General features: G+C 39.1%; 2 protein-coding genes across 2 annotated transcripts; one reads left to right on the top strand and one right to left on the bottom strand.

Annotated features, from left to right (window-relative positions):
* Positions 1–306: 306 nt before the first annotated feature.
* On the bottom strand, positions 307–12,828 carry LOC105876669 (uncharacterized). The gene is made up of 3 exons (XM_076001071.1): positions 12,163–12,828; positions 5,016–5,172; positions 307–785 (listed from the first exon to the last, which is right to left on the bottom strand). Exons 1-2 carry the CDS (start codon positions 12,826–12,828, stop codon positions 5,059–5,061), a joined length of 780 nt encoding a protein of 259 aa, XP_075857186.1. The 3' UTR covers positions 307–785; positions 5,016–5,058.
* Positions 12,503–14,893, top strand: RAP2B (RAP2B, member of RAS oncogene family). The gene has a single exon (XM_012774384.2). The coding sequence runs from the start codon at positions 12,827–12,829 to the stop codon at positions 13,376–13,378; it is 552 nt and encodes a 183-aa protein (XP_012629838.1). The 5' UTR covers positions 12,503–12,826; the 3' UTR covers positions 13,379–14,893.
* Positions 14,894–25,791: the final 10,898 nt, after the last annotated feature.

Here is a 25,791-nt window from a genome sequence, read left to right as displayed (position 1 = left end):
ATTTGCATCAATAGAGAAATATTTTATTTAGTTGTGAGCCTATCAGATACACATCGGACACTACCATTCAGCACTCTGGGCAAGACATTCATTATTAAACACAAGTGACCTTAAATAACAAAACCATCTTCACTGCAGCAGAGTGCCGAGGCCATGTCACAGAGCCAGCTGTGTACAATGACCTGTATTCTACACTAGTTCCAGTGAAGAACAAAGGGCAAAGGTATTTTTTTTTTAAAATTCTGCCAATCTTAAACAAATAAAAGAGTTCTGAAAAAGGTAAATGTGAAAATGATCATGAACAAATAATATTTGTCAAAATGACATATTTTATGCCTTTATTATTTTTCAGGAACAGCAGTAGGCAATTTCACATACATTGTTTTATCATCCTCACAACAGTCATTTATATACCCAATTTAGAGATATAGGATAGTGAAGTTTAAAGAAGTTGTATTAGTTATCTATTGCTGTATAACAGGTTACTCAAAAACTTAGCAGCTTAAAACAAAACACATTTGTCTCACACAGTTTCTGAGGGCCAGGACTCTGCGGCAGCTTAGCTGGGTGGTTCTGGCTCAGGGTCTCTCATGAGATTGCAGTCAAGCTGTCAGCTAGGCCAGTAGTCATTTGAATGCTGCAGGATTAGCTTCCAGGTTCATCTTCTTGATTGTTGGCAGGCCTCAGTTTCTCTCACCAGTTGGAACAAGGATCTCACTGCCCTGTCACTTGGTCCTCTCCACAGGGTTGCGTGATGTCTGGAAGAAATGGCAGCTGGCTTCCCCCTGAGAGAGAAATTTAAGAGAGACAGATTTCAAAACAGAAGCTGCAGTCTTTTATAACGTAATCATGGAAGTGACACACCATCCCTTCCGTCATGTTGTATAGGTCATACAGACCAACCCTGATACACTGAGGGCGAAGACTCTCCAAGAATGCGAATGCCAAAAGGGACTGGTGAGAGCCATCTTGGAGGCTGGCTACCACAGAACCTAAACTGTCCAAAATTTTACACCTAGGAAGTCAAATTTTAAAAGTAAATCTGTCAGACTAAAAATCTAGTACTCTCTCTACTTCATATGAGTTGTACATGAGAAGTCAAAAAATGTAAAAAAGTTAATTTTTTTTCAGGTTTTTGTGTAAACCAAAGTTGGGTTGACCAAAACTTTGTATCATGTACACAATCAGACTGAATACAAATACAGGATTTTAAATGTAATTTTTAATGAAAAGATAAAAGATTGTATCTATTTCTCATCTAATATTTATTGAACAGGCATGAAAATATTATGTACAAATTAACTGACAGAACAATACTGAGTTTTTAAAGAATGGTTTGGTGCTTGGGGTAGATGCTATGGGTTGCCTTACCCAACACTAGTCTCCATTTTTTCTCCTTTGTCTCTCTCTACTATAAAAGATGGAAAAGTTAAATACCAATTTTCCCAGCTAAAGGGCATGCAATACAGTGCTAGCCAAATAAATATAACTAGAAGTCTCCTGGAGTTTTTATTTTCTTGATAAAAACAGAAGGCTCTCCTTGTGCATCCTTTGTTCCACCTTCCTAGGCCACCTTTTTCCTGCCACAAAAGCAGACTAGATTTCTGGGAAGCATTTCTCTTAACTGAGCTATTGGACCAAGGCCAGAGGCACTCGAATTTCAGACTTCTTGTTATGTGATAAATAAACATTTATTTGTTTAGTTCCATAATCTCTTAGTTGGGTTTCCTAAGTAAAGCCATGAGTGTTTCTAGTTCTTTCAATGTGAGATAACTTTAGAAGACACTAAAAATAAACCCGGGGGGGGGGGGCATGGGCAATATACATAACCTTAACACTTGTACCCCCATAATATGCTAAAATTAAAAAAATAAATAAATAAATAAACCCAGGAAGTTCTGTGAAGATGAAGGTAGTGCTAGAAAAGTTTTATGGCTTGTTGAGAAAACTTACTTCTAAACAATTTCTCATGTAAGCTAATATGCTACATTATGCCAGCTGAGAGCTAGAACAATCACAATCATGCATCTTATTATTATTATTTTGCCTTAGTCTCTAACAACAGTATAGAAGTCCAGACCACCTTGATTTCTCACAAACAGCACCTGGAGACCTTAGGGTCGTCTCCCTTGCCCTTTCAGACCAGCCTCCCTGGCTGCTCTGTGGATTGGACATTATATTGTGGATTGCTCATTATATTGAATTCTTTGGTATGGCTAAGAATCCCCAAAGTGACTATTACACTGCTAGGATAAGTGACTGCTTGCTGCTGTGGAGGTCTATCCCAGACCCTCTCTGGCTGCTGCAGTCACCAAAGCTGCGGACTCTGACACTGAACATTGCATGAACTGTGGGTTCCAATGCTGCCGGTACCTTGTGATCTCAATGGCCAAGATATCTTGCTATTCTATTGCAGGCTCTTTCCCTCAGGTACACTCAATGGGGCTATCCCACGGGATAATCTAAGATATAAACTCTACTTTAGACAGACATCTCCTTTTCTCTTTGATAACTTCTGTTGTCCCTGAATCACATTTATGAGCCTCAACTATCTCCTCTTTACCTCTGCAGTGGTAACTTGGACCCTTACAGAATAGTGCATTTCCTGGCTTGACTTACTGGTCCTACACCTTCCTTCCCTGGTTTGCCTGTATCTTAGAATAAAACAAGCTTAGGTTTAAGCTTGATACATAAAAGTCATCTAAAGTTGTTCTAATTTAACTTGCAGCTTTACACATCAATGAAAGTTTATCTGCATTAAACATAACAATAGTCTGAGAGTTTAATATTTAGGAAACTGCATAGTACTAGTTGCTGTTGCTTGCAGAGTACAAATAATGCTTGGAAAGTCAAAGAGAGTCTCTCTTGTTATAACCAACCTCCTCCTCCTATTTTTATTTACATTTAATGAAGGATCTTCTCAGAACCACAGACTTATGTGAGGATAACAAAACTATCCTGTTTTTACACAATTATTCAGCTCACTTCAGAGGAAATACAGTGGTATCTGTGACACTACTGCTATCTCCCAGCCACCGAATAGTAACTCCCTGGGTCAGCCTATAGAAAATATTATTCAAGATAGAAAATTTTATTGCACATGAAGTTTAATGAAAAAGTAGATTTTATCAGGCATGTAATATTCAGGATTCCCATTCCAATATTGCAATGAATATACAATTTTAAATATTGCTTATGTTTGGTATTCTATTCAAATCAAACACTAAACAGAGTTTAGAGAAAATTTTGGCCTGAAACCATGTCAACAAAAGTCGTTTTCTTTTTTTTTCTGATAAAGTCTTTGTAGCCTTGAGAGACTAAGTCATTTTCCAAACATGTTAGGACACACTTTGGAAAGAGTTTCTTTTGAGCCTCAGGAAAAACTTCAGGCAAAAGAGATAGAAGCTTGGGTACAAACTGACAAAAAAGCAGAAATGTTAGTGATGCAGAAGTCACTGCTGGTGCTTGGCATGGTGCTGACACATAAGGGCACTGTTTGCAACAAAGAGGAAGATAATTTCTGAAGAGTGACAAAACCATTTGGGAGAATGCAGCTGAAGCCTTTGATTCAATAGTTAATTGTGCAGATGAGCAGCCATGTTCTACAGCCCCAGAAGTCATGAACATGAACATGCTTTACTCCTCCTGCAGGACAAACAGACAAACCACCCCAAACTAGGCAGCCATGGGGGTGGGGGCTTTGTCAAGAAAGTAACTTCTTGGGCAACTTTTAACCTCAGTAGCATTGCAACAGTGTTAGCCTAAGAGATATAAAGATTCCCATCAAAAACCATTAAATAAGAGGGAAAAATTTTTTGCCATATGAGTACTTAAGATATCTCTTTTATTTGACTTTTATTTCCTGACCAGCACTTTACAGAATACCTGAGGCAAAATTGAATTATAAGTGAAAATATGCAGAAGAAAACTAGACCTGGTGGAATATATAAATTAATTCTATGATAAAATACAAGAAGACTATTAACCAGAATGCCCAAGTTTGTGTTTTGGAGTAATTTATTTTTATTTTATTCTATCAGCTTTTCTATACATTTCAAATTTATTATAGTAAATATATACTACTTATCTAATGAATAGATAATAAACATTTTTCTTATTGTGACAGAATATCTCAGACAACAGCAACATTTTTTAGACAAATAGTTACTCAAGTGACTCTTAAGAGTTTAGGTGGTCAAGGTTTTATTGTAATAGCATGCAGCAGAAAGAGAAACTCAAGAGACTACATAGGTAAGGCATTTTATTGAGTACATTTAATTTACCATTAGTAATGGAATTTTTAATTACATAAATCACATGTTGATGTGCATATTTTCACTAGGGGTATGGACATATGAAGGACACATAGTTCATTTTACAATGATTTATTTCTATGTGCTGAGAAAAAGTCTTCAGAAATTTTAACAGAATATGATCTGAGAAACTTAAGAGGAATTATCAATATCCTTTATCCCTTTTTTTTTTCTTTTGAGACAGGGTTTTGCTCTGTTGCCCAGGCTAATGTGCAGTGGCATCATCATAGCTCACTACAACCTCAAACTCTTGGTTCAAGCAATCCTCCTGCTTCAGCCTGTAGGAGTAGCTGGGAATGCAGATGCTTGCCACAAAGCCTGGCTAACTTTTCTATTTTTGGTAGAGACAGTTTCTTGTTCTGTTGCCCAGGCTGGTCTCAAACTCCTGGCCCCAAGTGATCCTCCTGCTTCTGCCTCCCAAAGTGCTAGGATTACCGGCATGAGCCACGACACTCAGCTCACTACCCTTCTTAATAATAATAACCCCCCCTGAACTGGCATCTTCACAAATTCATGCAACCAAAATTTAGCAGCCTAACAACTTCACAAGGTGCGCTGCACAGTCACTATTAGAAACAATTTCATTTCCACTCAGGTTCCCAAACTCACATCGCCACCCCCCCCTTTCAGTAGGTGCCTTGACATTTTTATTTATAGAAAGGAGGTTATTTGCAGTGTGAACTCTTTCGATTTTTCACTCACTTGGCTTTCTTGGCTCTTCTCTCCTGTTGGACAGGGAGGATGCTTACTCAGATTTGCCACCAGTGTTCTCAGACTCCTCTGCCCTTCCCTCAGAAATCTCTTTCAGAGGACATCCTATTGCTTGGATTTCAGTCTCACCATCTTTACTGATGTTCTCCTTTCAGTTGAAAAGCAAAGCAAAATGTAACCATGAAAAAAATGAAACCATAAAAATGCTAGAAGAAAACACTGTTTGTCTAAAATGTCTTGGGGTGTGAGCTGTCTTCCTATTTTTTGCATGAAACCCACGAAAAAAACCCACCAACAAAGAGATATTTTAAAAATAGGAATTAAAAAAAAACCTCAATAAAAAAGCATAAACAAATCAAAGACTAATAATAAACTGATAAAATTATTTGCAAGGCATATGATTGATATAGGACTAGTATCCCGTCAAATATTGCATACCTATAATCCATAATCAACAATTACAAATCAATAACAAAGACATGAGAAAGCAAATAAGAAATGGCTGTTAGTAAGAAATAACTGTTAGTAAGAAATTTGGCATATTTTGTATAAAAATAGCAATATGAACATTTCATAAATTATACAGAATTACAGTCATATTGGTTGGTATATATTCCCTATTTGAGGACATTTTACTATAGCATATGGCTAAGAGTTATAACTACATCTAATGACAAGTTAGTAGTTCAGTTTGATTAAAAGAACCTCTAGCAACAAATAAAGATATTTTTTTCTCTATATATGGTTTAGAAAATGGCAAACTATGATCCTGTGGGCCAAATGCAGCCTACCACCTGTTTCCACAAAAAAGTATTACTGGAACCCAGCCATGTCCATTTATTTACATAATGTCGATGGCCACTCTCACACTACAAGGGCAGAATATTGCAATAGAGATGGTATGGCCTACAAAACCTTCAATATTTACTGTTTGGCTTTTGTAGAAAAGTTTGGACCACATATTTAGAAAAGCTAGCTTATATGGAACACAGAAACATTTGTTCAGTTTTCCAAGATCATGCCTTTTTAATTCCATAAAATTATAGTGTACAAAAAAGGCAATAAGGTTTTCTTTTAAGGACATAAATTCCTTAATGAGAAGGATTTTGTTTATATAATTTGTGATAATATGTCTATATTATAATAGTTGAATAATGGAACAATCTCCCTTTTATATATAAGTTTTAAAACAGATTTTTAAAAAAACTTCAAAAGAGTTACAAACATCCATGACAGAATTGAATATAATAATCACAAAATTATTTAAACAGACTGAATATTGCAGTTTTGTGTGTTATCTTCTTCCTAAGCCACCACACATAGATCCTTTCCTCTATCTTCTCATTGCTACATTATCTACCAGAGGCCAATAAAACAGAACTCCCATCTGGCAGATTTCTTAAACCAGACGCTACTCCTAGTTTACAAAGAAAAACTTGCAAAAGAAACTTCCTTTCCCTCAAGAGAGAGGCTCATTGTCTCCACCAAAACCACAAAGTCTGAAAGACTTACTGGAGCCACTGCTGCAGAAGGGGTGATAGGCTTCGATTGTGCATCAGGGGAAATGGTAGACTGTTGTTTCTTCAGAAGAAAAGGGGGCTGCTTTGATCTAGTGCTTGATGAGAAAAAAGAAAATGAGAGGAAAATTCTTTTTCATGGAGCTAAGCAATTTCTCTCATTCTTGCTATATTTGGTTCTCTGGGACAGAAGGTTCTGAGGAGACAAATCTTAGGCAGACTGTGATTTGAAATTGAGCTTTCAACTAAGAAAAACAGGATCAATGAAATCTCTCTAACATTTCCCTTGAGCGAGAGCACATTCATCATATAAAAGTTGTGTATAAGCGAGTTGTGCTCTTTTCTCTACAGATCAGAGTGTCAAGCAAATCTAAGACCTGAAAGAAAAGGTCAGATCATTTATCTTAGAAAGGAGGAACTTTTTCTTTTTCTGTTTTTTTTCTAAAATCAGGTGGAAGACTGAAAATAAGCCAAACCGTTAGTATGAGTTTATGATACAACTCAAACCTACTGTTTGTGGTAAGCCTGGGTGACACTTTAGCCCAGTGTGATTTCTCTATAGAGACCTTAAGTGGTTTGCATTATAAAAAATAACATACTATACTAATTTTTATGTTGAGGTCATTATTAAATATTAAATCAACAAATGTCCCTGAGACAATAACAATTTTGATTCTATTTCTTTGGTTTAGCCTATCAAAAAGTTTGTAGAAAGTTTGAATGATTTTAAGAGGTTATTTAATTTAAAATTTAAGACTCTCCTACATATCTCCATTGAAGAGTAATTAAAATAGGAATAAGGAACTAAAGTACGAGTTATATAGACAAGACACTGAAATTAAAAAACTAGGTAGATCTTTGTTTAGTTATCAAGCTAGGATTTTAGGACATTGTTAAGACATAAAGATACAAAATCTCATTACAAATAATTTTTCTTACAAAATGGTTCCCCAAAGTATAATAATATGAATAGTATGTAGTAGTGTGAAACAATATGTAATATGTTGGCTACCCAAAGTGTAACCTGAATAGTATGAATAGCATGAAACAATAATGATGATTTGGTTAACCTAAAAAATATTTTTAGGAATATTACTGGAGATTATTTTAAAAGGACCACTGATGAAGTAAAATATCCTAAGTCTACCAGGAGATACATGGTTATTCTATAACATTTTTAGTCACTTAATGAATATTTATTGAGAATTCCATAAGGCACAGTTAATATCACATTTATACTTCTACTTTAAAGTAATGATCCATGGTCACCACCAATTTACCTTTGGTGTTTTCAAAATTAGAAATATTTATTTAGAATTGTTTACATATAGATGGTACTAGCTAAAACTATGAACATAAACTTATGAAATAAAACTCTACTTAACACCGTACAAATGAAAAGGACAAGCAGGTGCTTATTTTCTTGAGAACTTAGAAGATTCATGTTCTAACAAATCTTCTAATTCTTTGAAGGCCCAACATCAGAGTCTTAGAAGGAGCTCAGCAGTACCACTGTGTGAGCAAAGATCAGGGATAGGACCCCTGTTTATTTAACTTTCGGTATCAAAGGTTAAACTGTCCTTACCAGGTAGCTTTTACCTTAGATTGTTTTCCAGAAATCCTTTTTCATGTTATCTGGAAATGTTAAGTCTTCTTCAGTGAAAGGGTTTATCCACTGGCAGCTTTGGTATCTTTCCTCAAGATAGCATTGATTTAGTGTTTCCCCCAAAATTAAGAGTAGACTTTGATCATTCTAGCATATTTATAACTCAACAAGAGAGACTAAAACATTGGTATACATCATTTTTCTTTCTTTCTTTTTTTTTTTTTTTTGACAGAGTCTCGCTTTGTTGCCCAGGCTAGAGTGAGTGCCGTGGCATCAGCCTGGCTCACAGCAACCTCAAACTCCTGGGCTCAAGCAATCCTGCTGCCTCAGCCTCCCGAGTAGCTGGGACTAACAGGCATGTACCACCATGCCCGGCTAATTTTTTTGTCTATATATATATTAGTTGGCCAATTAATTTCTATTTATAGTAGAGACGGTCTCGCTCTTGCTCAGGCTGGTTTTGAACTTCTGACCTTGAGCAATCTGCCCGCCTCGGTCGTCCAGAGTGCTAGGATTACAGGCGTGAGCCACTGCACCCGGCCGGTATACATTTTTCTATGGATCTAGGAAATGATATGTCTTATCAAGATTGATATACTCTTTTACCACAGAGTTTGGAAAATAAATAAAATACTACTTACATATTCATCAATATATACTTACTGAAAACCTTCAACTGTACTAGGTGCTATGAGGAACAGAGGTGGCTCCAAAGATAAACCCTGGACCCTGCCCTCAAGTAATTCACAAGGTGCTTAGGGTGACCAGACCTAGACATGTAAATCATTATGGTACAGGATAGATAATGATTCATGCTATAAGCAGGATTAGAAAAAGACTCCCAACAGATTTCACAGGAGGAAGTAGCCAACCTTAAAAATTTGTACATCAACAATTTTCATTGCCTCATTTTGAATCCCAAAGCCCCAATCTAAATCTTTCTGTGGAAGACTATCTGAGTATAACAAAAATTGCTATTGAAGAAGCTCTAATAAAAAGTACTCATACTGTGGCATCTTTCTGGTACTAAAGAGGCCATCAAGGTTCAATAATACCAGTCCTCATGGTTAGGTTACCTGGAGTCCTGAGGATGTACACTTCCAGATGGGGCTGTCTAAGTGCCTGGGTCTGGGTAGTAATTTGACACATGTATGGGATGATACAGCTTTAAAAGCATGTTTCCATCTATTATCTGTTAATTATTATCCCCACAGACAGCCTGGCACCATGGTAAGTGCAGCTGGGACACCAGGGTTCTAATTCTGCTCTGCTCTCTCTGCTGTAAAATAAGGCATTTGGTGACTAGATTCCCCCCAAGGTTCCTTGTGTAGCTAGCTGGGTAGGGCAATTTTTATTATCATCATTTTATAGATGAGGAAACTAAGGTTAGGAGAGCTTAAGGAAACCTGCCCAAGGCCCTAGATAACAACTGATATCCAATACTCATTTTCTTCTATATCATACTCAGAACCACACCTAACATTTGTGGACAAGAGTACAAATAGAGGTCCACAGAGCATTAATCTAAGTAGTTAAGTTATAAATCAAGACAACAAACTGTTAAACAAACTATGACCTGTACTCCCTCCTTGACAAATACCTCTTCACAAGGAAATGGATAGCCAAGTGTGAATTATGAATTCTTGAACTCCTGCAAGGGCCAGGCTGGAAGGTGTCCGGGAAGATAAAGCTGACCCTAACTGACCCCTCTTCCTGTACTAGGAGAGGCCCAAAGCACCTGGGAATGCATACCTCAGCCCACAGGTCCAAGCATTGCCCTAACAACGGGCCATTTCTTGGGCACAGGGGTGAGTTCAAAGGCCCAAGCAGATCCCGGAAGCAGGTTTGATACCATTCGAGCAGGGCATTCAGAGTTCTATCTGGAGCGTAGTCTAGAAGAGGGTTCGGACTCCAGATGGGCCATCATCTTGACCCTGAGAGGGGCACTGCCAGTGGAGAGCCAAAGGGTAGCTATCGGTAGAGGTTCCTCTTGCTTGAGTTTTAGAGGCAGTCTAATCATATTGCCTCCAGGTTTAAGCTAAGAAAGAGTAAAATACAAAACTCTCTTGTGACAAGGAAGTATAGCCTAGTGGTTATAGACCAGGTTCCGCAGACAAATATCTGGGTTGGGGTCTTACCTCGTCCACTTTCTAGCTGTGACATCTCAGGCAAGTTACTGATCATTTCAGGGCCTCAGTTTCCTCATCTTTAAAATGGGTGTAATTATTTTGCAGAGAGTAACAGTACATGTAAAACACTTGGCAGATATTAAGGATTGGTTACATGTTGACAAGGTTCTCCTCAGCTGTATTAGGTGACTTTGCCTCCGAGAGGTTTTCTGGAGAATTATATAAGCATAATTATATCCAAGCACTCTGACAGTCAAGGTGGAAGCCCTCTCTCCGCTAACCCGAGGGACTGGGTGCGGGGGCAAGCACCACCCACCTCACCCAAGGAATCTGCTGCTGCCCACGTCCCTCCTGGCCGGGTGCCCAAGGACGTCAAGCTGCGGGCTCGCACCTTGGGAGCCTTAACCAGGAGTTTGGAGAAGGCTGACTGTCAAACGCAGCAGTGAGTCACGGCAGGACTAGGAACTGAAAACACACTGCCGGGCTCATCCCTCTGATGCTGCCGGTCAAACCAGCGGGCAGGGGCAGCGGCTAAGAAAGGCAGGACACCGAGCCAGGGTCGACGCAGCTCGGTGGCCTTCCCAGCCCCTTCGCCCTGGAGCTCCCCCGCTGCCAGCGCTAAGTCTGCAGACAGGTCTTGACGTCTCTCCTTGGCGAGAGAGACTCAGAACAAGTCGAGGCATCGCGCTCTCACCTCCCGCGAGCACGGGACGAGCCAAGTCTAGCAACTGCCCGCCCGACAGCAGAGACGCTTCCTACGGAGCAAGCCTGGACCTTCCCCCGACCCCTCCGGGGGACACGAATTCCAAGGCCCATTTCTCATCCTAGCCCCATCCCCCTCCGTGCAAAAAACTTGGAAACTTTGTGGTTTCTTGCGGACCCAAAACTGTAATTAGCCCTTTCTGCTCCCTTTAAGGGACGGTCGTGACTGGGCACGAGAAGTCAGACTCTCTCGAAAACACTAACAAAGAACTATATTTAGGTCTGAGCTCTCCGCCTAAATTCCTCCTGTTTTTTCACTTTAGCTTCGAAACGACTGGGTAGGGAAAGTGGGAGGAAGAGGGCGGGGGAGCCGCGGAGAAAGAACAGCTGTGCCTCCGCCTCGCAGCTCAATCTCTATAAATAACCAATAGCGAGCGCAGGCTACTTTTCAGCCAATGAAGCAGCCTAAACTGATAAAACCTTGGCGGTAGCCAATGGGAGAACATTTGGGGGTGTGAGACTCGCGCCCCGGGACCAATGAGTGCGGAGTCTGGGCGAGGTAATTTGAGCCGGAGTGTGGGTGTGTGGTGCAAAAGCTTCCTACTTCCAAGCCCGAAAACCTGCTCTGCGACTGAGCATGCCCTGACTGAGTGTGGGCGCCGCCGAGCCTTCCGGATCGGGAAGTGCTCAGACCTCCGGGTTTTGACCACAGCCGGGCCCGCAGGGACCCTGCCCGGACCCAGCTCGGGCACACGAGGCTACCCCTTCCCTAACGTGGGCAGCGTGTCGGGGCCACCGTCACTCCCGTTTTCTTTGTCCGCTGGCTGCAGAGCGAAGAGCCGGCCGGAGACGGCGGGGTAGCGCTTCTGGCGCGAACGGTTTAGACAGGGCGGTGGGGCGTGGATGCTCCGCCCGTCAGTCACGCATGTGGCGGCCCCGAAATGCCCCGTGGGTTTCCGGCCCGAGGCACACCCGCCCGGGGCGTGTTGAATGGCGTCCGCGAGCCTCCGGCACCGGGGTCGGCAAGCGCGCAGCCCACTCCACCCTGAGCCGGCTCGCCGCGCCCGCGCGCTCCTCGCAGAACCACCGCCCCTGCGCACGGACCCCAGAGCCCTGAAAGAAAGCGGCCTCCGCGCTCCCCGCTGAGCCCTCCCAGCCCCTTACACACAGCACACGCCTCTCACCTCCCGTCCCATCCAGTTCCTGGACTCGCGCCACTCGCGAACCCGCAGTCGACTCGGGAGCCCCGCCCCGGCCCCGCCCCCGGCCGGCCCCTCGGAAAACCGGGAGCGGCGGTTCGGGCGGGGCGCAGCCGGCCGCGCACTGGGCATGCTCGCCGGGGCGGGGAGGGCCGGGCTGCGCGCGGCGAGTAGGAAGCCCTCGCCCAGCGGAGGCTGCGGGAGAGAGCGCGATGGGCCGCGGCGGTGGGCGCACGTTCCGCGGGGACTCATGCCACGCGCGCCCCGACCCGACGCGCAATTAGCAGCCGCCTCCACAGCCCTCCACCACCGCCTCCCCACCGTCTCGGGCTGCCGCGGCGAGAAGCTCCAGCCGTCGCCTCGCAGAAGCCGCCGGCATTGTCCTCCCGGTGCGCCGCCAGGGCTGCCGCTGCCGCCGCGGACTGCTGCGGGCCCGGGACGCGCGCCCCAGCGACGAGCCGCCGCCGCCGGCTGGTCCGGCGCCCGGCCCCTGCTTGGTGATTTCCGCGCCCTGCGCTCCCCGGCACCCTGTCCTGGGTTTTTCCTGCGGCGCTGAGGAAGGGGAGAAGTCCAGCCGCCGAGCACAGCCTTCCCCGGCGCGCAGCCCCGACGGGGCCGCGGCAGGCGCGGCGAGAGCGCTGACGGAGCCATGAGAGAGTACAAAGTGGTGGTGCTGGGCTCGGGCGGCGTGGGCAAGTCCGCGCTCACCGTGCAGTTCGTGACCGGCTCCTTCATCGAGAAGTACGACCCAACCATCGAGGACTTCTACCGCAAGGAGATTGAGGTGGACTCGTCGCCGTCGGTGCTGGAGATCCTGGACACAGCGGGCACGGAGCAGTTCGCGTCCATGCGGGACCTGTACATCAAGAATGGCCAGGGCTTCATCCTCGTGTACAGCCTCGTCAACCAGCAGAGCTTCCAGGACATCAAGCCCATGCGGGACCAGATCATCCGGGTGAAGCGGTACGAGCGCGTGCCCATGATCCTGGTAGGCAACAAGGTGGACCTGGAGGGCGAGCGCGAGGTCTCGTACGGCGAGGGCAAGGCCCTGGCCGAGGAGTGGAGCTGCCCCTTCATGGAGACGTCGGCCAAAAACAAAGCCTCGGTGGACGAGCTGTTCGCCGAGATCGTGCGGCAGATGAACTACGCGGCGCAGCCCAACGGCGACGAGGGCTGCTGCTCCGCCTGCGTGATCCTCTGAGGCGCCCGCGGCCGCCGCGCGCCGGCCGCGTTTTGCGCACAAAAGCCAAACGCACCCGACTCTCTTAAATGTGATTTCTCTTCTTACTTTGAGATGGGAGACGACTTTGCATTGGCCAGGATGTCCCGGAGCCTGGCTGGCCTCTGCGGCCTGCGTCCCCTGCCTCCATCCACCCCGTGTCCGAGGGGGTGTCCCGTCCTGACCATCCGAGACCCTGGTGGAAATGTGGCTCTTTGCAGCATGTACGTTTCTCATTGATTTTGGTTGACGCATATTTCCCGTTTAAGTAGCCATTAGGGCGCAGTATTGGCAGCTTGACACCCGGCAAGCAAAAGTTTCAGCCTGGAAAAAAAAAATGGGGGGAGGGGTGGAAGAAACGGAGAGGAAGAAGGTGGAAAGGTTTTTTTTGTTTTGTTTTGTTTTTTTCTTTTGGTTTTTGGGTTTTTTTGTTTGTTTGTTTTTGGTCAACAACCGTTTTCTACTTCCAAGTTTTAAACACATGGAAGGAAGTCCAGGAGAACCATATGAAGGAGCAGGAGGAGAGGAAGAAACTTTTGTTTTTTACTTGTTTTCCAGGAGTAGCTGGAAATTAAGATCGGGTTCCTTTTCTGCCAGCTTGGAAGGGCAACCCCGTGACTGATTGCGATTCTGAGGATGTCTATGCAAAGTTGGATTCTTGTTACAGTGTATCCAATCTGAAGTATTGCACATCTGAACTGGGACTGTTAACACTGATGCCAATACAGTGTGGGGTGCCAGAAAGTGTCTGCTGATATTTGTGGGAAAAAGAATCTATTTTGTTTACCTACTGTATCAAAGGGGAGTCTGGGGGAGAACGGTAGTATTTTTTTTTTTTATCAGCTGTGAAAAAAATGTTACAGATCTGCACATTTTTGTGTGTACTATTGTATGTGTGAGTGTGTGTGTGGTTGTTTTTTTAAGTTTAGCTTTTTGGGTTTTTTTGGGGGGGGCAGTAACAGATTTTAATGACTAGCTTTTTAAAATACAGTACAAAGACTTTGTAAATGTGATTCAGGGCTCCCAGCACCCCTGTGTCTGCAGAGTGCCTTCAAAACTCAGCTGTTCCAGCCGGTGCCAACCTGTGAACTTCCCACCGTATCCCAGAATCTGCTATTCCCCATACCACTTCCCAGTTTCCTTTCAGAAATCTTCCTGAAGGAGCCAGGACAATAGGGCCTGTTGTTTGGTGAATTTCTTTATCATTTTTAGCCTTTAAAATGTAATTTCCATGTCTTGCAATGAATGTTTCATTTTTTTTTTTGCTCCATTTTGTTCAAATTTTCAGGTATTTAGCTCCCCTTTTATATTATTTTTAAATGGTTTTTGATTATTTGTTATAGGGTGTTCCTCCAGAAGCAAAGAGCAAAATTTTGCTGTTGTGATGTACCAAGAGAATTTAACTAATTGTAATTTTTAATTCCATGCGTTTAATCATTGTCTCTTCATTTTAAGACTTTTAATACAAATGTCATTTTTAAAGAAACAAACTCAAAACTATTGTTTGTGTTTCTGTGTTTCATATTAGTAATTTTATACAATATCATTATAGTATCATGGCTGAGGTGAACAAGGGCAGGTACATGATGCCCTCAAGAATTTCTTGTCAAATTTTGAAGACAGAAGGTATGTCATTGACAAGTTGAGTAACATTACACCCAACTTCTTAAATGTGTAGAAAATCATCTAAGTCTAGGAAGCCCTGGGAATGGCCATACTGTCTGATTAGAAGGTGAGCAGGTATACTCAATCTGTTCTGCTGTCATAGAAAGATTGACCTCACTGTAGGTAGGGAAGGGGAGAAACCAACCACTTAATGCTATGTTAGATCTGGAAAAGTAACCAAGTAACCATCCATCTGGCAAAGTAGGGTGGCATTTTTTAAATTTTATTTTATTTTTTTTTCCTGTTTATGTCACACAACAAAATAAAAACATGTTTGGGGAAGATGGTTTCCAATTCTGAAGTCACCCAGTGATGATTTTTGCAGTACATTTGTATGGGTGGTAGATAATATGTCAACCCTTTTGAAGTTTTGATTTGGAAATAGTTAGATTTGGAAAGAAAACAGGCTAAGACGATTTTCTTGCTATCATTGCACTCTGCATTTTGTGGATCATATTTGACCTCATATATTTTTCCTTCTAACAGTAGGAGGCAGTGTGAGCTTTTTTTCTTAAGGAGGTCTTTAGTCAATAATATAACTTCTACAGAATAAAAGAAAGTATATGTCCATATGTATCAACAGTACTTGATATACCTTAGGTCTGTGAAGTGTAGCTGAAGTCTGAAGAGTCTTTTTCCCTTGACAAAACCAAAAGAAAGTTACAGGCGCAGGTTTCTTTAAAGCGATATTAACAATCTTGCCTTAAAATGTGGTGTTTTTTTGTTTGTTTGTTTTCTGCCCAGGAGGCATCTCAGTATTCCAGTTGAGGGGAGGAGTAGAGAATTTTTGCCTGTGATAGTCCTATTGCCATTTTTTTCACTCTCACTTATGTTATCAAATACAATTGGGAGGCAATAGTATAAATATTCTATATATACAAATTAAGAGAAGGCTCAAATTTATGCCTTTGTAAAAATTCTTTTCACATTTGAGTATATTTAGTTGCTTAAGTAGATCTAAAGTGTTGAAAATTCTGAAGACTTGTCAAATACTATGTGGAGGATTTTTTTCAAAGGCATTTGTCATTTGACTGTCTTTTTAAAAAATTAAAAAATTTAAATTTAAAAAATTTTTGGAAGCCTTTTGACAAAATGCTGCCAAGTATCTAATTTAAGAAATGTGTATATATAATGGCAGGAAATATTTGCAAGTGGAAAATTGGAAATGAAGTAGGTTGCTGGGTGCATTAATCACCTTTGCACAGGATTTAGTCACTTGCATGACTAAATTCTTTATGGGTCTAGGATGGCAGGGCAGAAGATTTTAATATGCTTTTACTGAGTACTGTAAAATAAATGCTTTTTGGATTCTCAGTGAAAGCAATTTTGTGTGTGCCTGGAGCAAGAAAATAGTAGTTCTGAGGTTTTTGGCTTTATCTACCATTTTTTGACAAAATTTATAGAAATTAGGTACATTCCTTTTTTTTTCCTTAAGGAAAAAAAGTGTTTCTAGGAGTATGTCAGTTTATTTAGCTAGTAAGAACCTTTTCTAAAATTATGGTGTGAAATAGATAAGAGCATTTGTTTCAATGAAAATGTTAGGCTGACATAAGTGTTAAAGGAAGTGAGTCAGGGAGGGAGGAGTTTGCTGTAGGTCAATTACCTGGCAAAACAAATTGGGTGGGAAGAGAGTCTTTTGGGGAGCAAAAGCAGACTTTTAAACTTGACCCCTGCTGTTTTCTAATGGCTTTGCCTTTTGGTCTCTGACAGTCATCCCGGTTTGGGTTTTATGTCGTGTCAAAGGATTATTTTTGTTCTCCTTTTGTAATAGCCTCAGAAAAGTTAAAGGTATTGTCTTAAGTCTAACACTTTTGTCTTTGGGAGTTACAGTTCTAAGGTAAAACAATTTGCATGTTGTTAATTGTTGAAATACACTTCATTGAATCACATTTTGGGACCAGACCTATTTGGGATAAGAATTATTTAAATGTATGAGACTTCATGGTTTCTAACTGGTTAAATTTCCTATAGGTGGGAATCCTAAAATGCTTCATCTAATTGAATTAGTCAGATAGTTCCGTTATGGCACCCCCTTTTGAATGACAGCCCAGTGTTTCTCTCAGGGGAAATGGGAAAGTGAGAGAAAGCTGTATGTAGCGACCAGTCTTGAGAAATAGATGCAAAATGCCTGCACCTTAACTATCATAAAAGCATGAATTTATTTTTCACAACAGCCAGAATATGTTCCTACATTCTAAATATGAAGAGAATCAAGATTTAATTTGGAGATCACCACTGTTAAAATAATATCAAGCATTTGTCACAGTGTCTGCTTAATAGGGAAAAGCTTGCTAATATAAATTTTGTCTTTGTAAAATGTAAATTTTAAAATACTACTAATGTGGTATTTTGATTATAGTATTTTATTCAGACTAGGAATGATTGAATGCAATTAATTAAACATGGTGCTAGTTCTAAATAAGATAGTTGATCTAATAACTAGAATTTTAAAGTTTTTAGAATCTGGTTCAGAGGTTCTCAAACTTAACCACATATCAAAATCACCTGGGTATTAAAAGACATTGCTGGGCCCCTCCTCCAGTTTATTATTCAGGGGGTCTGGGTAGGGTTTCAATTTTCATTTCTAACATATTTCCAGGTGATTATGATGTTGCTGTTCTAGGGACCGCACTTAGGGAATTAAGAATCTAGTCCAAACTACCAATGAATCCTATACAGAGAGTCACCTAGGTACTCAGAGACACAGACTTAAGACCCATGTCACACATTTTAGAGTGCTGACTACCACAGTCATAGAATAATCTTTATTGAAGTCTACACCTGAAGAGGATATAACACCATTTACACTAATTTTGCATGTGAAGTGAGGGTAGACTCATTCAATACAGGTAGAGCTTTTTAAAATCATTTTTACATGAAGAGTTTGGCTGTGGTTTTCAATGTTAACTCAGAAGTTGCCTTTAAATGAGAAAATGATTAGAATAGGGGCATAGCCTAATAAATAATCAGAATCAACATTCCTTTCCCCTGCAAAAAGAAAAAACTCTGAAAGAAATATCTTCAGAAGGTATGCTTTAAAGTATTTGTCTTCCCTTCAAGATTAAATGGCAAGGATTTTAACTTTTCATGCTTTCTAGAAAGGATTCTAGAAAAATTGCATTAGAGAATTTAAATTTTCAGGTCATGGTCAGCACGCATGTATATCTACAGACATAATCCTCAATTTCTTATCGAGACTGCCAGGTCTTAGTTAGTTCAGTCTCATGTATACAGTTCTGTTATCCATTCTGAGAAAGTGCATACCAAACAACTGTGTCAGTCAGGTATCTTGTTTTGTTATACATCTTAATTCCTATGGAAGTTCCCAGAACTCTATGTTAAAGATCTGGGCTTTTAGGGTAGTTTGAGGGGCTTCTGAAGAACAGCAGTAGAGATCTAATTACAAATAGTAGAGTTGCTCATTTCAAATTTCTCTTTTATAATTCAGAGAGTTTAATACCAGTTTGTAGGCTGAGGGAGTAATAGCTACTATTAAGATGTTAAGAATAACATGATCATGTTTGGATGGGGGAGAAGGGACCTTACTCAAATTTCTTTTTCATTCTTATTATTTTCTGGGCTTAAATATTTGCTTGCTTTTACTCCAATAATAATAAATATATTGGTGAAAATATTGTTTTGCTCAATCCTATTGTTGCTGTTATTGTGATTTTAATAGCACAACAGTCTAGCTCACTGTAGTAGTTTAATAACTATTTGCTGAATGAATGAAATATGGAGTATTAAATAAGACTAAAATGATTCTAATAGAAGCTGAATAATGTAGGGTTTTTTTCTCCCCTACCCATGATAGATTTATTAAGATAGTCTTTGGAACTATGTCTTCCATTCTAGCTACACATAAAATGAAACAAAAGGTGTTTTTTAAGTTTAGTTTGCCCTTCTGGTAAAGGAACTTTTCTATATGCTGTTCTGAGACTAAGGTTCACTTTCAAAAGGAACTTTTCTATATGCTGTTCTGAGACTAAGGTTCATTTATGGCTAATAGTTTGAGATCTCTGACAGTTTTAGAGAGTTTGCGATGGTATAATGAAACTGACTTTGGCATAATATTTTTATCTTGGCTTTCATTTTATGGTTATTTCTATTACTGTTAAATTACTACTACTTGATTCTGTTAAGCTTTTTAACTTTAGGCTTCTATTTATTTTGGAATAATATATTTTTAAAATGTCCTATATTGTGAAGTTATTTACCATGTCTAAGACAATCAGAATTATGTGATATTTCATTTTAATAACTGGTTAATAATCATTAGAACAGAACTAGTTTACATTAAAAGAATGAAAGAATAAATAGATGACAATTTTTGCAGCCTTAGTGAAATGGCTAGTCTTGAGAAGCAGAAATGGCTAAGTGGTATAGACAGACAGGAAAAACAAATTCCTGTCTAACAGATTTTGGAATTGTGAGTGTTGATCTGTTTTATGAATTGGAGGGGACAGCTATTTGTATTCTTTATTGTCCAATTGACTATACTTAGTCTTTTTAAAATGAATTATCTTACATAGCTACCTGAGGCTAAGTTTGTTAGAGATTTGAAAATATGTGGTTGGTTTATTTGTGGTAATTGTGAAAAATTGCAAACGCAGAAAAAATTATTTTGAAAATAGAAGAGAAAGAATATTGATGCAGGTGCCCCAAAAGGCCTGAGATTGACCTCAGTTGGTTGTAGTAGACATTGGTAAACATAGCTAAAATTGATTCATTGATTATTCAAGAAATATTTATGGAGCACATACTATTATCAGTGATGTAAGGACTAACACATGGAAGGAAGTCAGGTGAAAGAGCAACAACTTTATGTTGTTTTTCACCATAATCTGTGAAAATAGCATATATTGAGTAATAATGGTATATGGAAAAGTACATCTACATTCGTCATCAGTTATACTGTAGGTTTGCCCTATAGGCAATAGGATAGATAAATTTGTTGCACATGGGGACTTGTCTTTGAAAGGTTTGTGGATATTGTAAATAAAAATGGATTCCATAAAGTTTCAGTAATTAATAATTGTTTTGTTGTATGTGGAACTGTGCCATGACTGTTGTCATTTGTTTTATTTCAGTTGGCACGTCATTTCCAACTTCCTTTTTGAGATTGGCTAAAATTGAACACTTAGGAATAGAAAATAATTTTGCTTTTACATTTTCATGTCCAAGAGAAGAAGGAAAGTGGAGAAAAAGGATTTATGAAATTTATTCAGTCATTTTTTTTAAAATGAAGAAACCAAAAAGAAAAAGACAATTTAGGTTATATTGTCAAAGAAAGAAATAGTTGTTCATGTATGGTCTTTTGGGGTTCTTCACACAAAGAAGATTCAGGACAGGATATTTCTTTTGAAAAAGACAATCTTGTAAAAATGTGCCAAAGAATCAAGCTGACGTTTTAAGTTTGCTAAGCTAATAGTTATTTTATACAAAAGTTCTTGTTCTCATGCCTTTAATGCTTATTGGAAGAAGGGAACCAACTCAGAGAAAGAAATGTTGAGTAAAAAGCTGTTTGAGGTAACAATAATAGCAATTATTGTAAAATCATATAAATTGAAGAGTGGAATTATTATTGACCTCCTGTGGTTTGCAAAATGAGTTCTAGTGACCATTTTGTGTAGACGATCTCATGAATCTAACAACATACTTTTTAAGTGTGAAAAGTTACAGAATTATAGAGGTAACAATAGTTGATGTGAAGGTATTTCATCTTTTTCTTGAATTGATTGCTATGGAACCATTTATGAAATGCAAATTTATCACTTACAGTTTTATAGCTTGAGTAAAAGTCTTAATATTTTATATGTTATCTGTCCATTTATAAAGTTTTAAAATCTGATTTTAGTCATAAACTCAAAATATTTTAATGTTATTTAATATACAGCTTAATATAATATTTTAAATATTCTCTCTAGAGGCTAACATACTGAATTATATCTCATTCAAGCAAAGAGTCTCTATAGAGATCTGTACTAGTATAATTCTATAAGAATATATTTTAATAAAATATATTTTAAATAGTTTTGAATTTTACATTTTAAGCAGATAATAAAACTACAAGTGTATTTATAAGTTTGATTCCTGAGTTTAGTTATCTTAGTCATATTACCTGTTGTTTTTCCTTTTGTATATCATTTCATTCATCCATATCTGGTTAAGGTAAATGGTTTTCTCTGTCACTAATGTTATACCACACTAATTGACAAAAAAATCTAAGAACTGCTTAACTGATGGCTATATAAATGTGGTTTTCATGTTATAGTGTAAAGAGAAGTATTTTCCCACTATATTTGAGGTGCAGAGTGAAAAGGTCCAACTAGAAAAGATTGCCCACTAAACAGACGTTACCTGCAATTTGAGCATAACCTCTTTATTTTTTAAACTGATAAATGAAAATTTAAAAACATGAATTAGATTGTAGGAATAGTCATTTAATATACTTAGAGCTGCCAAAAAGTATTTCTAGATCATGTCTTTTTCCTCAATAATCTTGTGCTGAGCTCAAAAAATGAAAAATAACCTAAATTTGTTTTCTTTCTTTAAGAGAATCTTGCATCATGAAAGCCAGAGCTAATAACAATTGGAAAACCTAATCTAAAAAGCAAGTCTGTTTTTATGTACAAGCCAGCTTTTATTTTGTTATTAAGGAAGCATAAATAGTGGTCAGGGTAGTGAAATATTTTTCTTAATAATTCTGGTAGCCTTCAGTAGGAGGTCTTGGTACTCTTTTCTTGTTGCTAAGGCTTAAAGAATGTGATGGAGCTGAGAAGGAGAATGAAGTGCAGGCTGCAGTGGAATGTTCTTCAGCCCACAACTCCACTCCTATGTTCCTCTAATACCAGATGATTTCCTTGTGCTCAAAGTTATGATTCATTGTGACTCAGGATTGACTGAAGTTTAGGGCTTCTGCTGGCCAAAGGTGAAGAAGCCTATGGGATGGAGTGATAATGCTGCTGTAATAAATTGGTCCTCAGTTCTATTAACCTTTGAGCTGAATAATTCTTTGTTGTGGGGAACTGTCCTATGCATTTTAGAATGTTCAGCGGCTGCCCTGGCCTCTACCTGCTGGATGCCAGTAGCAACCTCCCCACCCTAGTTGTAACAATCAAAAATGTCTGCAGACATTGTCCTTCAGGGGCAAAATTGCCCCTGGTCTACAACCACTACTCTAAACTAGACTTTGTGGGGGTGGAGGAGGCATAAACCAGAGAGGAGAGGAGGGTTGAACCTGGAGTAAACTAGTAGCAGTTAAGACTTTTCTTACTCCAAAGCATTGCAATTAATGCTTCTCTTTAAAATACCAATACTTTTCATTGTGCTTCTGACAATATCATTTTGGTCAGTTCATTAAATCCACACCTAAGAGAAATACGTAGCATTTAGAGATTGATACTTGTTGGGGATTTTGGTTACCTGGAGGGAGAAGGAAGTTCAAAATAAGAGTGTGTTCTGGTTGGAGCGATGAACTTGAGTGGCCAGAGATCACCTCAGGGAAGCCTCATGATTAAGTAGGAAGACTTGTAAGTATCGAAAGAATCCTGAAAGGGAAGTTGAGGGTTACTGTGTTGCAGTTTTGTTTCCGACCCCTTTAGGTCTTCGTTGGGAGACAGCTGGAAAGTTTTCATCCTTTAGTCATCTTCCTCCAGCGAACCTCACAGTCTCTTTCCAGCCCAATCCAAGCCCCTATTCAATCAATACCCAACTTCCTCATTTGGGGACAGAAAGGATCCTCTTTATGCATCCTGTCCCTCTTAATTTTCATTTTTACAGTGAGCTTCTTCCTTCCCCACTTCCCTTCATTCCTTCTTTCCTTTTTTCATAGCTACCTTCAGAACAAATGATTGCGTCCAGTCATTTAACTGCTGCTTACCTGCACACACCTACCTGTGCACAAACCCCTCAGCCAGGCCGTCAAGCAGGAGCACAGGTAGGGGCAATTGCACTGTAACGAAGAGCCTTTGGAATCTGGCAGCCTCTACTTAGCACTTGTGCTGTGGCTGCCAACCCCTGGAATATAGCTTCAAGTATCCTGTCAGCAAGTTCATTAGTGTGTAATTAAAGCAATGACCATGGATCTTTAATTTACTCTGAATCAGACAGGGTTGTTTTTGTCCTTAACTTTTAAATGAAATAGATATTGAAAAATCTATCCAGTATACCCCTAAAAGCTTTAGGCACCCTACCTGTTGGAACAATTATGATCTGTTTCCACAGGGGCCACATTTGGAAATCAAACATTCCCAGCATGTAGGGGATGTCACAATTTTGTAAATGAGCGAGAACAATTTCCAAGCCCACTAAAAGGCACTAACCAGTTAAAAGAGTCTATAAGCAAAGTAGGCAGTAAATGAAATAATCCTTTACAATAAGTAAAAACTTTGTGAAAGTGAGTGATTTGGGTAGCTGAAACTTGCTTCCCAAATCTAGGTATAATCTTGTATTGAAATGGATGGTGTTGGTAGAAATATTGTATTTGTAGTGTATTTGTATAAATTGAAAATGGCACCAAGATTTACTTGGTAATGTGATCACAATTAAGACAGAGAAAACAGATTTGTTATATGTAAATCTGTTTTTCTTATACTCAGTTTTCCTCTTTTATAATCATCTGTTGTTTTGTAGCATTTTTTTTAGTGATCTTTAGGTTTTATTGGCTTTGCAGAGTGTTATGTTTTCTTTCTAATATTTCTAATTAAAATGTCTATAACAAGGCAAAATATTCAGTTATGAATCACTGTAGCCAGTAGCCACGAAAATATATGTATTCATAAATTAAAGCAAATAAATTAATTGTGTAGGATGTTTTACAATGTCATTATTTGCATTTACTTTTTATAGCTTGGAAATGATTTTCAATGCAACGTTTTCAGTGGCAATGAAATATACCCTTTGAGTCCCATTTCATTATTAGTTTTAAAATGTAATAATTTTAAGGTACTATTATGAACTGTCTAGTTTACATTTTGTGGCAAATTTACTAATAATTTTTCTTTTTAAACTTTTTAACTCAGAAGAGTAGTATTTCATGAATAGGAAAAAAGCAAGTGTGTGAATTACCCCAGAGTCATACAGTAGTTTGGATTTATCAAGGTGGTGGTGATTTTGACAAAATATTTACCCTCTTAATTACAGGTATATAGGATTGATTTGTACTAGCCTACAGAGAAGCATCAAAAATGCATGAGGCATGGGACTGTAGTGCCATTTTGGTGTTAACAACTTTGGGTAATAAATATAGTTGATAATACAGCAGAAATAACAAAAAAATTGGCCTCTAGAAAGTATTTTTGCTTAGTCATTTTAACGTGAAGTTTAAAAAATTATATGATAAAAGTTATCAGTTATGGTAACAGTGCCATACGATGAGAATTTTCAGTATTTACATACTAAAGAAAAAAAAAGACCACTTAAATTATCATTTTTCTTATTTCCCAAGGCTGGCCCACTTTAACTATTAAAAACCTGGTCTTTTTTTTTCCGCCAGAGAATATGGACACATTTTGTCTGCCTTGAATTCCAAATGGAGTTTAAAATATATATGAGACCTTAAATAGATTATAGGAACCTGATTTTTACATTGTAGTATCAGAATGCAAACTTTTTATAGAATCTGGCATTAAGCAGAATATTTTATCAAGAATAATCAAATAATAGACATAGTAGTCAAAATGAGTGAATTTTATGATCACTGCCCATATCAGTGCCACTGAAATTGCATTCCCTTATTTAAGTTTGTGAAATAGGTATTTTATTGCTATTCTTTATGTGGATTTTGGAGCAAAGGTGAAATCTGTATGAAATTCATTATAAGAAAATTGATCTTTCAGAGTATTTTTCTCTTGGCATTTTTCTTTAAATGTAGTTCACCTGAATAGAGTTCAAACTTTTGTCCAAAACACTAAATTATGGTTCTCATAGCAACCATAATGCATTCTCTTATGTAACTCCCTGCTTCATGCCATGGTGAATATATGCACTGTAACTCTAATTAACATATCTTTCCTTAGATTAAATGTGTAGTTTCCAGAAATAGAAGGTGGAGGAAGGTGGGGAGCAATGGGGTGTTTGTAGAATCTACAGATTGAAAACAGAAGGATCGCTAAGTAAATTGAAGTATTTACTTGGGATTTCAGCCATAATATTTTACTTTGTTTTTACTCAGGAAAAAATATGTTAAAATGCACATTTAAATTCATGATGTATAGTATGTGTGAATGAGGTTTCTTAGCTCATTAGACATGATATATATTAAATGATTTTTATTATTGATTTCTCCTACTGGAAGGTATGCCTATAAGGGCAAGGAGTTTAACTCACCCCTTTATCTCCAGTGCCCAGAGCTTGGTGTGAATCAGCATTCAGTATTAGTTAATGAATGAATGAATGAATGGACAATTAGTCATAAGGGGAAAGGAATGAATTTTGACTGCAACACTAAAAATAGATCACAATTACCAGAAAAATTGGAATACCTGTATTTCCAAGTTCTACATCATCTTTAGGTAAATATTATAGAATGAAAAGTTCTGAGCTGTTCTCTTATTCATCAATTCTGAAAACCTACAGCTTGGGATGACAATACTATTATAGTGTTAATTGGACTTAAAATTTCTATATAGTTAGTTGTCAATAGCAAAGTTGAAATAGTTTTAGAATTTTGGAGACACGAATATACTGCATTGTCTTATAAACCTGTGCCCTATTCTGCAGTGGTTTTC

This window comes from Microcebus murinus, chromosome 1, assembly GCF_040939455.1.
Source record: "Microcebus murinus isolate Inina chromosome 1, M.murinus_Inina_mat1.0, whole genome shotgun sequence".
Taxonomy (NCBI): Eukaryota; Metazoa; Chordata; class Mammalia; order Primates; family Cheirogaleidae; genus Microcebus; species Microcebus murinus.
Note: the sequence above shows the minus strand (reverse complement) of the source record. Positions and strands in the feature narration are given on the sequence as shown.

Bases quoted from the DNA above. Each gene is read 5' to 3' on its own strand.
- RAP2B (XM_012774384.2), top strand. From the start codon at position 12,827: ATGAGAGAGTACAAAGTGGTGGTGCTGGGCTCGGGCGGCGTGGGCAAG.
- LOC105876669 (XM_076001071.1), bottom strand. From the start codon at position 12,828: ATGGCTCCGTCAGCGCTCTCGCCGCGCCTGCCGCGGCCCCGTCGGGGC. The intron at 5,173-12,162 runs GTGAGAGGCGTG...TTCAACTGAAAG, and splicing joins GGAACTGGATGGGACGGGAG to GAGAACATCAGTAAAGATGG.